At 32.4% G+C, this 14,868-nt stretch overlaps 1 protein-coding gene across 2 annotated transcripts in view; it reads left to right on the top strand.

The window, feature by feature from the left end:
• Nucleotides 1–5,263: 5,263 nt before the first annotated feature.
• Nucleotides 5,264–14,868, top strand: part of LOC145312451 (patched domain-containing protein 3-like) — a 34,235-nt gene continuing 24,630 nt past the window's right edge. For both annotated transcript variants that reach the window (XM_080151708.1, XM_080151707.1), the window contains exons 1-7: nt 5,264–5,380; nt 6,713–6,819; nt 7,183–7,241; nt 7,467–7,558; nt 8,688–8,721; nt 10,223–10,324; nt 12,605–12,651. In XM_080151708.1, the coding sequence (XP_080007834.1) occupies nt 5,364–5,380; nt 6,713–6,819; nt 7,183–7,241; nt 7,467–7,558; nt 8,688–8,721; nt 10,223–10,324; nt 12,605–12,651 (458 nt within the window). In that variant the 5' untranslated portion in view covers nt 5,264–5,363. The remainder of the gene's footprint in view (nt 5,381–6,712; nt 6,820–7,182; nt 7,242–7,466; nt 7,559–8,687; nt 8,722–10,222; nt 10,325–12,604; nt 12,652–14,868) is intronic.

The raw sequence follows: 14,868 nt of genomic DNA, 5'->3' as shown, positions 1-14,868 counted from the left end.
TTACCTCGGAGATTGTAATCAGGAGGCGAGGTGTTCTTACAAAAGGAATCAAAATATACCAATTAATATTTAGCGACTAATGCAGTAATAATAATCTTCAACATTCCTAAAATCTTTTTATAATTCTTTATTGGAAAACAATTAAAAAAACAGCAAACAGAATAATTTTTTTATATATTTTGTTGCAGTCCATTTATTGTTATTTAAAATTTTTAATGGTTTTGTATGATCCACAAAGTACTTCCATGAACAAAAATGGTAATCCTAAAAACGCATGTCTACAGTATAATCACAGAAACTAACCAGTATTCTGATCTATTATTTTATTGTAACATTTTGATTTTAATAATCTTAGACACCAGCTTGATGCTCGTTCCATTTGCTTCATGCTTATTTATATTTTATTGTGTGCAATATTTTGTTCATTCTACAATTAAAAATAATGCTTTCCAATTTTGGTTTGGGAAAATAAAAAAATCTGCAGTCTGCTATTACTTTTTACAATTGCCTAAACATTTAGGAATTATGACGACAAAATGTAAAATTTGGTTTTATACAGTACATAAATGGATAATTGGGTTTTTCTTGAGTCTTAAATTTCTTTTCTAAATAACTTACTTATTAAATGCACAGAACAAAGATGTTCTTAAAACCAACTTTTAAAAGGTATTGTTTAGTTGCTTTGTAACCTTTTGTACTTTTAAACCTTCGTACTTTCTCAGTCTACCTGGTGTCTGTAATCAGATCTGTTTTCATGAGTCAATTATGTGCCAAATGTACCAGAATAGATTATTGTTTAAAACTGCTTTGTATTTATTATTGCCAAAAGACTATGATTATAAAGGTATCTAACCTTGCATATTCAGGCAATATTATTCAAAACAAATAGTAATTACTGTTTTTGTTAGCTGTGTACATTCCATATAAATTGAGTCTTTTCGTTGGCTGGGGCATTTTTCCTTAATTAAATTACCATTCTTACAAAACAGCAATAAGTGAAACTCTTAAGATCAAAATAAAATAGGTCAGCTCTAAATAGGCATATATTTTTTTTATTTTCATCTAAACTTTATTGATATAAAAGTTATTATTTTAAGATTATTGGGGAATATTTCCATGGAGAAAGAGGTCATTAGATTTCATAAACCCGATCTCTTATTCGTTGACTTAGAAACTTCGAGGACTTAAATTATATCTTGATTGGGTTGATCAAACTTTAGTGGCAAAACATTTCAATCATTGAAGAAGTAACTTTGTTAAACGTACAACGTAATGAGTGTACATCCATTTATTGTCATTGTTTTCATCTCTGGAATATTACATACTTAGGAATTTGATCTATGAACGCACTTGAAATGGAAAACCAACCTTTCTTAGAAATGTAGTCTCTCTATTATGGGTTAATCTGATATCTTTATCTGATTTAAATATCAGAGTTACATAGAAAGTGTGAGTATGAATCATGAATCTGTCATATTAGTGGTTTCCTGTGCAACTTACTTACTGTAAGTTGCACCCCAGCAACCTCAAGGGACTGCGTGCTCATGTTAAAAAAACCTAGAAATGCAACCTGGATCATTTATTACGGCATTAGTTTTAAGATTAGAACCTAGTAAGCAATACAGCTAGGAATAGGCAACCACCGACTAACACACACTGATTTTTTTGTTTTTTTCTTCTGCACTATATATTAAGATATATAAGTTTTCCGGAATTTTAAAGTTAGGGGGAGATTTGAAATCTGCATCAAATTTTAAGGATTTTTTTTATAAAATTCGTTTTTTCTATAATTCTTTATCTAAAAGCGGAAATGCATTTTAAGTTAATTAATTTTGGCATCTGTGATTGGTGGATTTAAAAAATCTGCGCTCTGATTGGATGTCGTACATCATTCAACCAATTAGAGCGCAGGTAGTTTAAAATCCACATATCCTATTGGTCAAAATTAATTAACTTAAAATGCATTTCCGCTCTTAGATAAAGAATTATAGAAAAAACGAATTTTGTAAAAAATCCTTAAAATTTGACGCAGATTCAAAAACTCCCCCTAACTTTAAAATTCCGGAAAACTTATATATCTTACTATATATGTACAAATTTATGTGTATTTGTGTATGTGACTGGATTCCTGCGATTAAAGAAAAAAACTAGATTCAACCAGACTTAAATGAATTTCATCATTGGTTTGTGATTTCAATACTATATACAAAACATGGATCAAGTGACATATATAAATCTTATTAAAATTTTATTAGAATTTTGGAGGCAATAAGTTCATTGTAAACTAATAAATTCGTGAAAAATGCCAAGATGGGATCAAAGTAATGTAGAAATTTGCAAAAAAAGAGAAGATTTTCTATAATTAGGGTCGAACTTTCTTCTTTCCGTCCGTACGTCTGTAACAAACAAATAGCGCTTATCTATAACTTTAGCGCCTGGCAACCGCACATAAGCCTCAAATTTAAACCGCTTGTGTGAGAAAAAAACTCTGAAAAGATGGATTGTCTGTTTAGGAAAAGTTAAATTTAAAAAAATAAGTTAGTACGATATCAATATCAATTTAGTCTTACAAGCGGCTGTCAAGCCCTGATTAATTTACGCTTGTTGGAAATGTCCTATGAATCTCAAACTTTGCATGATGAATCCTGTAACAGTTAGGCAAGATTAAGAAAAGGTAGCAACTTTAAATTCGTTACCAGAAAGTCCTTACTTCAATTTCAAAAATGCTTAATTTTATCATTATTAAACCATAATTATAGAAAAGCAGCTTCACCTTAAAAATGCGTTATTTTAAAAAAGAAATCTAAAAAAAATTCCGAAAATGCTGTAATTACAGTGAATCTTGTAATTTATCAAAAATCAATTATTTAAAAGTCATCAACAGACAAACAAGGATGACAACATACATCAGTAGCAAAAATCTCAAATAATCATATCTAGAAGGATTAAATCTTAGTTAAACAGTAAATGCTAATTTTTATGTAAATCTTTACACAAATTCGAAACATGATTATTAATTATGAACCAACTGTGGCGTGCACAGGATTTTAACACAGGTGTAGGAAAGTTAATATCGACAGCAAGATTTGTTTTCAACTCCCTACAAAATCAACATACATATCTCCTGTTCCGCTTTTTACAGAGTAAAGACGGACCAACAAATTTACTTTTAGAGTAGCTTCGCTACAGTAAACAATAATTATTTTGGAATTATAAAAATATATCCTATTCTAGAAGTAATTGGTAAAATCAGGATAAAACAAATAGGTGGGGTTCTTTGGGGTAATTCAGCTTTTTTTAGAGTAATGCTATTAAAGGGTGAGCAAAAAAGTGCGTACATTTTTAGTAGCGAAGCTACTCTATAATTTGAAATGTCCGTCTGTATGTATGTATGTATGAATGTATGTATGTATGTCTGTCTGAAACGTTTTGGGGGAAACGTGATTTTCTCAGCTCCTACAAAAGATAAAAGGCTGAAATTTTTTGTCAACATTCCCATCAATAAGGAGCATAATTGAGTATAAAACATCAATAGCGGTTGGACTGCTTTTAAGCAGCTTTTTGGCCGCTTTTATTTTTTCAAAACTGATTTGGTCGGCACCTGTAAAAGAGGAAAGGCTGAAACTTCTTGTCAACAATTTTATTGATATGAAGCATAATTAAGAATGAAACATCAATAGCGGTCGGACTGCTTTTAAGCAGCTTTTTGGTCGCTTTTATTTTTTAAAACTGATTTTCTCGGCTCCTGTAAATGAGAGAAGGCTGAAACTTCTTGACAACATTTCCATCAATATGGAGCATAATTATGTATAAAACATCAATAGCGGTTGGACTGCTTTTAAGCAGCTTTTTGGCCGCTTTTATTTTTCAAAACTGATTTGGTCGGCACCTGTAAAAGAGGAAAGGCTGAAACTTCTTGTCAACAATTTTATTGATATGAAGCATAACTAAGAATGAAACATCAATAGCGGTCGGACTGCTTTTAAGCAGCTTTTTGGCCGCTTTTATTTTTTAAAACTGATTTTCTCGGCTCCTGTAAAAGATAGAAGGCTGAAACTTCTTGTCAACATTCCCAACAATATGAAGCATAATTAAGTATTCATCATCAATAGCGGCCAGACTGCTTCTAAACAGCTCTTTAACCGCTTTTACTTTTTGCAACAAATTTTCTCGGCTCCTATCTTTGGTAGTCTGATTGCTTTTAAGCTGCTTTTCTTTTTAAAACTTTCAGATATAAACCTTAATTTTTAAAAGTTTCATGATTTTGAGTTTTTGCATATTTATTTGCATATTTATCTCTTTCTTTTCTTTGTTATGATAACAGTTAATCAGCTCTATAAATTACTTTGTCTGTTTGTCTATTTTATTATAGATTTTGTGCTTCGCTACTTATGGATGTTGTCATCCCTGTTTATTGTTTAAATTCAAATTGCGCGGCTTGTATTAAAAAATGTTACGCATAACGTTAGAACCGCTATGAAGTCTATTTTTTTGGAAATATATGAACGATTCCTCTGCTACTTATTGTTGGGGAGCTACGTGTTAAAATGTCCCAACTGACTTAAAACTTGACTTTCGAGTAAAATTTGGGACATTTTACCACCTAGCTCCTAGATTATTTGTAGCACAGGAACCGTTCTTATATTTCCAAAAAATATAGTTTATAGCGGTTCTAATGCGTAACATTTTTCTACTATTAACACAAGCCGCGCAATTTGAAATTTAAAAATGCACGCATCTCTTTTTGCACATCCTATTCTCTAATATTTAGTAATATACTCGCAAGTCAAGTTTTACGTCAGTTGGGACATTTTAACGCATATCTCCTTACCAATGCGTAGCACAGGAATCGTTATTATAATAGATACGTGGATATTATGACTGAGAAAAGTTGTCGTCAATTTAGCTTGCTAACATGGAACTCGTTCATTGGTCATAACGTTCATCCATTAGGAGGAGAGGGGACGGGATAAAGGTGGTGGAAGAGGGGAATCGTTATTTAAGCCCTCTTTCAGTTTCAATTTATAAGAGAACATGAAAATATAATGTTAGATCCAAGTAATACTATATTGAGATCTAAATACAAAGATCAGACGACGAGATACTAAACATACAAAGAGTACATTTTTTAAAAAAGATATGATAAATATAGCATTTTATGATTTTTTTTACAATAAATAGTCTTTTCTTTATATTTCAAACCACGATCTTTCGTTTTCTATTAGTTTTCTTTATAAAACTGTATTTTCTATATATACTATGTACTAATTTATTAGATGGAGAAATGTTTTTTGTTGTTGTTTGTTGAAATCAGCTGATATTCGAGATTGTTTAGTTCAGTTGTGATGAAATTTTGATACAATATGTTTTCCTGGATAAGGTAGATACATTTTTTTTATTTTAAGTTTGAATTTGTGTAGTTATCTTTATTCTACTGATATTCTGAATAAATTTTATTTATGTGTTATTGGGAATAAAAGACAAAATCTTTCAATGAAAGTTAGCGCATAAATTATTTTCTTAGCTAGGGAATCCAATCTGAAGATTGAATTAATTACAATCTTTTATATTATATTGTAAAAGTCATAAAAGTATTAAGATGTCTTTGCGCGTGTCCTTCTGTACTATAAGGATCTGGTAGACTGCTTTACAAATGGAGATTCTGATAGGTCCTGGGAAGGTTTATAATTATGTTGGGGTGGGTACCTCAACCATCGCAAGAGAAATCACCCCTGGATGGGTAAAAATATACCACTTCCCCCACCCCCCCGCTAAAATATTTTTAACTTCTTAAATAGTAAAGTGGATGGCAGCCCCCCTTCTTCTCATTTTGTTGTCTTTAGTCAACAATAATTGAAAAAGGAACCGCTAATTTGGATTGTAAAGAAGTTTCTACTTAAAACGAACCATCCCTTGATCCTAGTCTAAGAGAAAATTCTATTTTTAAAAGCTAAATTATAATCAAATATAATAGGGGGGGGGGGGGGGGAGTTTGTACAGTTATAGGAAATGAAAATTCAGTATCAAATTTTGGCCTGGCCGTTTGGGCTTGTTTTTATAGTTATCAATCTAATTCTTTTTGTAAACTCTCTTATATGATTGGATCTACCTGTAAAACTTTGAAAATTGAATTTTGGGACTTTCCTTCTTGGGGCTAGTGGTGCAAAAGACCTCCCCAAACACTAAAATTTTAAGTTATGAGCTTATTTTTAAAGATATCGAGCTGATTTTTTAAATGGAACCTTTTATTGTATAAATGAGTTGATTAGCCATCCCATATTTCATTTTTGCACCTTACCTCTAGGGGCATGTAAGCTCAAAACTTATAAATTTTGTATTTGGGGGGTTCGTTTTACTCCAAAAGCCCCTAGAAGTAAAGTGCAAAAATGAAATATGGGGTGGCTAATCAACTCATCTATGAAATAAAAGGTTCCATTTAAAAAATCAGCTCGATATCTTAAAAAATAAGCTCATAACTTAAAATTTTAGTGTCTTTTGCCCCACTAGCCCCTAGAGGGAAAGTCCCAAAATTCAATTTACAAAATTTTACAGGTAGATCCAATCATATAAGAGAGCTTACAAAAAGAATTAGGTTGATAACTATAAAAACAAGCCCAAACGGCCAGGCAAAAATTTGGTACCGAATTTTCATTTCCTATAACTGTACAAACTTCCCCCCCCCCCCCCCCCCCCTAGTCAACTTGCTTTTAAGGCCAGGAATTTGCGATGGTTGTTCAATACCACGGATGGATATTTTTATCACCGCCAAGATGGCCAGACTAGGGGAAAAAATTGCAAGAAATCCGCTACAATTTATAGGTAAGAGCACAGCGAAATATGTTCAAGAAAAATTAATAATGAATCAGCCCCATTTATTATTAATGAAGTTATATCCTTTTATATGAAGTAGTGATTTTTTTGGTCTGAAGCTTAAGATTTAAATATCTACTAAACCGACTGAGTTGGTCATTTTAAGGAAGAACATAGGTTCAGGAAAGGCTTAAGGCTATTCTTCAAACCCAATCCTTCAATACAGAGCCCCTATTTGTAGGGGTGCATCCTTTAGTATTAAATAAAGCTCTGCACAATCACATAGATATATGACAAAAAATATGAATAATATACATAAAGATGCTGGATGTAAATTTGCGCTTATTAAACATTAATTATTTTTTTTATTAGGTTTTTCATTTTTATTGAGCGCATTATTTGCTACTGGACTTCAACAAATTGCTTATGAGGTAAAATATAGATATTATTCGGACTAAATAGTATGTACCCGCCACAATAACACCATAAAATAGCGAAATCCAATTAGGATATTTTCGAGTTTGGCACTATGTTTATTTCGAATTTCTGCCAGAAGTTTAAAATCTTTCCAACAGGTTGCATTAATTCTTCTTACCAAAGGTTAAGAGAACGAAAATAAAGAATTTGTCCTATCCATTAATCCCTGAATATTTTAGTCCGACCCCAGTTATTTGTTTGTGCCAGATGGAGCTCGAGCTATGGATGAGCAAGGTGTCATCAAAAAATGGTTTCCAAATAAAATGGATAGGTCAGTTTATTTTTCAATTCAGGGTCAGGTAGCTAATTTATTAAATACCAAAATTTACTTTTTATAAAGTTTGAATTTAGGAATACTTAAAACCTTATTACATTATGTATAGATATTATGTATATTACAGTCTATTTAATATATGTACTTGACCAAATAATATATTTGTTATTGTTAGATATTTTCGTTTCAAAGTGAGATAAGAGCTAACCAACCAAAATATAATCTTTAAAATTAAAGATATTGTTTTATTGTTTTCTGATTTCTATTAAATACTTCTGCTTCAATAAGTTTTAATACAAAATTAATTGTTGACAATTTTTTACAGTTGAATTCATTAGCTAAAAGAGAGAAATTTTCTCTTAGCTAGAAAAGATGTTTTATGAAATATCAAGAGCACTCGTAACAAGATTTTTATGTTTCATTTAAGCTTATTTTTTTATGAAACTTTTTTTCAATCCTTGGATGATATGAGACATTTCGAATTTGATATGATTTATTTCCTTTTTTTACCTTTTTGAAACCGCCTAAATCGTATTTTTATGCCTTCCCGAAAAAGTTTCACCTCTTTTATCAATTCATTTTTTTGTGCTTTCTCATATTTTATATGACCCCTGACATCTTTATATGACACCTAAAATGATATTATCCTTAAAGTTTGATTGTCTATCCTTAACCACATTTTTCCGTAGCACCTTAACTTTTCTCTGGTTATAACATCTTGTTCACACAGTTTCAAAATCGTGCATCCAAGTCTAATCAATCTATGACACTACACACATCAGCCTCCCGTCCATGTCCTCCGTTTGTGCGTCTGTCTGTCTAAGTATGCAAACTAAAATCTTTACTTTGGGTCACGGAATGGCTAAAGAATGGTTCTTCCAGTCGTCAGAGACAGTTACAAATGAATTTGGTTAGTATTTATTAATATTGAGGTAATTTTGAAAGGCAAGGTTGCTATTCGTTGATACTTTACTTGTTTAGCATAGTTTCAAAATATTTTTTTTTATATGATTAAGGTATGTGTATGTCTTTACACGAAAGGACAGTAACCTTTTGTCATATCAAAAAGAAATCTGCTTAATTTTTAAAGAAAACTAGTTTTAATTAATTTTTCTAACATTTTTAGGTTTGTGAGAGGAGGTGAAATTCGCCTACCAACGGTATAGTTTTTATCCCATTCCCAAATTATTTTTTGGTTCGAGTTTAGCAAACGTCATATTATGCTTTCCAAAATGTTTTGTTAGAGTTCATAATATTATTTATCGCGAATCTTCTTTATAGCAGGAAGCTTTTTTATGGGTGTACTTACTAGGGCGGGTCGATTTGGAATCTTTTTTGGATTTTCACATTAGTAGACATTAGCAGGGGTTACTGGGCCAATATAAAACCCTGTGAAACTTGAAAGGTTTTTTTTAAATCCAAAAACAACGGGCGCGCGGGGGGTATAAAAAGTTCCCACCCCCTTATAAAACCTAAAATTGAAATTCCTTCAAACACAGGCATGTTGCACATCAAAATGACCGCATTGAAATGCTGATTACGAATCTGAAAACCGTTTTGAAAAATATTGCTCCTAGTTCATATAAAATCTCATTAAGTACCTAAAAACAGCTTTTTTAGTCCAAATTGTTTTATTTTGGTATGTTATTTGAAAATCATTTCAGACTGAATCAATATTTTTAAAAACTGTTTTCAGATCTGTAATCAGCATTTCAATGTGGTCATTTTGATATGCAACATGCCTGTGTTTGAAGGAAATTCAATTTTTGGTTTTATAAGGGGGCAGGTACATTTTATACCCCTTGCCAATGTCTACTAATGTGAAATTCCAAAATCGACCCACCCTAGTACTTAAATTTTAGGTTTGATTATAGCGATGCTTCGATTATCGTCTTGTGAATAACAATGACCATATTTAGGATAATTTTATCATTTAAAAATGGTATCAAAAAGCATAAAATAGCATTTTTTTAAATGGATTAATGATCATTCTGGTAATGATTTTAAAGTAGCTAATCTTTTTAATATGCCTAAATTACAAATCAGAGTTAACCGTTACGGACGAACGGACACTTTAACCGATCACGTTTATATAAAATCTTAACTTTATTAATAGTTGCTATTTGTACATTAAATAGTTGAACATTTATTCGTTTGTTGACCTTAACTTAAAATTTGATTGTCAGCAATTTTATTCATCCATTGAAATATCTTGCGACATAAAAGGTAAGATATTGAAAAGGAAGTGATTATTTAGCTTTTCCTGTCTCTTATAATTTTTGGCACACGAAGAGGGTGCTATAAAGCTTTGGGTCCCTCACACTCTGTCTGTAATGCATGTCGTTTGTATCACATGAAAATACCTTTTTACTGCTTATGTACGGAATATTCAGTTGTGCTGAAATTATGAATCCCCGATTTTGTGCCTATTAGATCTATAGATTTTCCGCAAATATTGAATTGTTACAGACATGACTGGAATCTTCCTCCACTGTTCTCCTTTTGGCTGATTTAGAGAGTATGTCTCTAGATTATTTCTATTTTAGAAATTAAAATTATTAGACACACGTGTTTTTTTTCATTCAAACAGTATTTGCCTTTATCAGGTTTATGTTTATTTTTCTTTTTTAAAATATCTCAAATATATGTATTATTATTTAGAGTGCTGAGTTAGCTGTTTTACCATTGGAAGGAGGGAATATTATGCGTCCTGAAATCTGGAAAGAATGCTATCATCTGGCTAAAGCTATACATACAATACAGGTAATGTTTATCATGAAGGGGGAAATTTTGGGAGACATTTCGCAAGCAAGGGGATTTCAAAGTTAAAATTTAGCCACCAAAAATTAAGATAATAATTTTCCTCTGTTCTTTTGTCTGTCCGTCTGTTTGTTGGTAATCTTAGACAGTAGCTGATTTTTAATATTAGAAGTACAGATAATTCACTTACCTTCACTCTTCTCTTAATTTCCATCACTTAAAAACCTCCTAAAAATTGGTTGGTAATTATAATCTCCTTGTAAAACGAAAAAAAACTGGAACTTAAAATATTTAGGGGTAATTCCATAAATTAAATTTGAACTAAAACAAATAATCCACATCTTTTTTTCCTGCTAAATGATTTAAACCACATTGATAAGTTATATATTTGGAAGAATTTAATTTTCTACCATGTAGTTTTAAAAACGTCAAGACCCATCCCCGAAGAAAATAGCTTTTAACCACCATAGGATCAATTGCTATACTCCCTGAAGAATAGAGCCAATATGTTAAGCGTTTATCGAGATCTTAAGCTTCAGACGAAAGACAAACATTGTTCTACTTTGTAAATAGAAACAAATTTTATATAAAATTCTTTTTCAATTTTCACAATTTTTACTCCTAAAATTTTGTCATAGTTTTAAATTCAGTTCTTGTTTATGAATTTTATATTTCTCTCCATGTTACATCATTATACAAATTTACATAATTAACTTGAAATATTTCATTTTATTACTACAAGAGTGACATGAATCAAAATAGCCATCAGGTTCATAGACGTCCAAGGGGGGGGGGGTAATGGCGATTACCCCCCCCCCCCCATTTAAAATTTACCCCTACCCTGGGGGAGGGGATATTTACCCCCCCCAAACAATTTTGGGGGGGTAAATACCACCCCCAAAATAAAAAATCTCTAATAAAAAAAAATTTTGCGCGCTTCGCGCGCATTTTTAATACTATATATTTAATAAAATCAAAATTACCCCCCCCAAAAATTTTACCCCAGGGGTAAATTTTGGGGGGGTAAACTAAATTTACCCCTGCCAACAGATTTCAGGGGGGGTAATTACCCCCCCCCCCAAGCAAATTTTACCCCCGGGGTAAAAATTTTGGGGGGGGGTAAAAAAAATTTGCGGCGCGCTTCGCGCGCTATTTTACCCACCCCTTCAAAAATTTTTACCCCCTCCAAAATAAAAAGCTTGGACGCCCCTGATCAGGTTATGTTTTAGAGATAATCTGTTCATAAGTTATTTCACTTTATTGACAAACTAGCGGCTACGCCCCTAGAGGCCTCTAGTGGCACTTTAAATGTTTTTGTTTGTTAAATTTAATTTTTTATGTACGATACCACCTTATTTGACGTTGAAGTCTCCTCTAAGGGGGGGATTTTTTTGTTTTTGGGGGGGTTAGGGGTGTCCCACCCCTCAAGAAAATATCTTAAAACCACCACAGGATCAGTAGGTATAATCCCTGAAGAGTAGAGCCCAATCGGTTCAGCGTTTACCGAGATCTTAAGCTTCAGACGGACAGACAGACGGACAGACGGACAGACAGACGGACAGACAGACGGACAGACAGACGGACGACAGACATCGTTCTACTTTGTATTATAGATATATCCTCAATTTTTAACAATTGTCTATGGTTAGAGTTGTTCCTGTTCAAATCCGTATATGAAAGTAAAAGGATCTCTATCTGTCTGTACAAAAGGATCTCGCTAACCGCTGAACCAACATGGTTCTCTTTTACAGTGTAGCTTCTCATAGGTCCTAGGATAGTTTGATTCTTTTTGGGGGAGAATACCACCGCCCTCCCCCCCCCAAAAAAAAACTCACTTTTGAGTATTTGTGCAGTATCCTGTATTTACTGATATAGAGCTTTCCTTTTTATGGATTTTTTCCCTTGTTCTTATTTAGTTCCTTTTTTATGTACTAGCGGCTTCGCCCCTAGCCTCTAGGGGCTTTGCCCCAAGAGGTTTGATCAACCTAATTTTTCGTATTTTAGATTTAAAAATAAAAGTAAAAAATTTTTTTTTTTTTTGGGGGGGGGTATTTTTCATTTTTTGGGGGGGTTGGGGGTGTCCCACCCCCCAAGAAAACAGCTTAAAACCATCACAGGACCAGTAGGTATATTCCCTGAAGAGTAGAGCCCAATCGGTTCAGTGGTTACTGAGATCTTAAGCTTCAGACGGACAGACAGACGGACAGACGGACAGACGGACAGACAGACGGACAGACATCGTTCTACTTTGTATTATAGATAAAATATTTTTGAAAATATTAGGTTTGGGTAGATGAAGAGAAGTATATGTGGAAGTCTCTTTGTGCTAGGTATTATTTTTTAATGCTTAGTATCTCTAAAAGTATCAGCCTATTTTTTGGTTGCCCAATTTTTAGGAGCGAAGCTACTCTATAAATCACATTGTATGTCCGTCAGTCCATAACGCTAGGGGGAAACGTGATTTTCTCGGCTCATATCCAAAACAGACAGCTGAAATTTTTAGTGAAGGATCCTATGACATATGCCCATCTAATCTATACATTGTTTGTCCATCTGTCTGTTATTTTGGGTGATAGACCGATTTTCAAGTTTTCGTGTTTTTCTAAATTCCTATTCAAGATTAAAGGTTGATACTTTCAGAGATCAATTTATTTAACATTCTACATAGGTTCACCGAGTTTTTATTATGATTTGTTCATTAATTGGGGTTCTAAATCGACTCCTTGATTTTTAGGTTTTCGTGATTTTTAGTAGCGAAGCTACTCTATAATTCACTGTCCGTCCGTCCGTAACGCTATGGGGGAAATGTGATCTACTCAGCTCCTATAAAAGATAGAATGCTAGAAATTGACAACATTCCCATCATTAAGGAGCACAATTAACTATAAAACATCAATATCGGTCGGACCGCTTTTTAGCAGTTTTAAGGCTATTTTTATATTTTTGACATTTTCCTCCATATCTTCGGTGTTTATGGTCCGATTTTCAAAATTTTTTCAGTTATAGATATCAAAATTAAATTGGCCGTCGTTTTAAGAAATAACCATGACGGTCAGACTGCCTTTTTGCAAGTTTTTAGCCATTTTTAAATTTTTATGTATTTCTCCATATATCTGGTGTATATGGTCCGATTTTCCAAATTTTGTAAGTTCAGGATATAAAAATTAAATTTCCTGTCGTTTTATGAAAACAGCCATGTCGATCAAACTGCCTTTTAGCAGGTTTTTGGCTATTTTTATATGTTTTACATATTTCCCCATATTTTTGGTGTTCTTTGTCCAATTTTCAAACTTTTTTGGATACTAGTATCAAAATAATTTTTCCCATTGTTATGAGCATCTTTTATTTGACCGTCATCATCATACAAAATAAAACAAGGTTTCGTGTTCATTTTCTCAAATACATCTATTCTCGATTTTAATGAATACACTTTTAATCTTCTTGTACGTATACCCATCCAGGATTTTTTGTGCTTCGCTACTTATGGATGTTGTCATCCTTGTATACATTCCTATTCGGGAATGACGGCTGGAATTATCAGGGATTGAATATGCTTATATTTTTCATATTTACATCAAGTTTCATTAAGATTTGTCAATCAATTGCGGTGCTTGATCGATTCCTAGATTTTTAAGTTTTCGTGATTTAAAGGATGCATGATTTTAAAGGCTTTGTGATTTCCCTATTTTATCAAGTTTAATGATTTTTGTATGAAACTGCTCTATGGTAAATTTTTTCCCGATATTCATTCATAACTTGTGAGCTTTGCTACTTATGGATGTTGTCATCCTTGTTAGTAGCGAAGCTACTCTATAATTCCAAATGTCCGTCCGTCCGTCCGTCTGTCCGTCTGTCCGTAATTAATAAATTCGGGGAAACGGGATTTTCTTGGCTCCTATTCAAGATAGACAGCTGAAATTTTTAATGAAGATTCCTATGCCATATGCCCATCTAATCTATACATCGTTTTGTCCATCTATCTGTTATTTGGGGTGCTAGATCGGTTCCTAGATTTTTAAGTTTTCTTAATTTTTGCAACTCCTTTTTAAGATAGAAAGCTGAAATTTTCAGAGATTAATTAATTTTACATTTTACATATTCTCACCAAGTTTCATTCAGATTTGTGTATTAATTGGGTTGCTAGATCAATTCCTAGATTTATAGGTTTTTGATTTTATCTATTCCTATTCAGGATTGACAGCTGAAATTTTCGGGGATGGAATATGCTCATATTATACATATTTACATCAAGTTTCATTAAGATTTGTCTATTAATTGCGGTGCTAGATCAATTCTTAGATTTTAAAACTTTTGTGATTTAAAGGTTGCGTGATTTTAAAAGTTTCGTGATTTCTCTACTTATCAAGTTTAATGATTTTTTAATGACACTCCTCTATAGAACATTTTTTCCAGATATCCATTCATAATTTTTTAGCTTCGCTACTTATGGATGTTGTTATCCTTGTTAATATTTACGTTTATGATAGTGTTAGAATAAATTTACTATTAGATTAGACACTAATACCCATTTTTAGTTGCGTGCTACT

Source organism: Acartia tonsa, chromosome 2 (genome assembly GCF_053477335.1).
Source record: "Acartia tonsa isolate MP-2025a chromosome 2, ASM5347733v1, whole genome shotgun sequence".
In the NCBI taxonomy this organism is placed as follows: domain Eukaryota; kingdom Metazoa; phylum Arthropoda; class Copepoda; order Calanoida; family Acartiidae; genus Acartia; species Acartia tonsa.
This window is presented reverse-complemented; position numbering and strand designations above follow the sequence as displayed.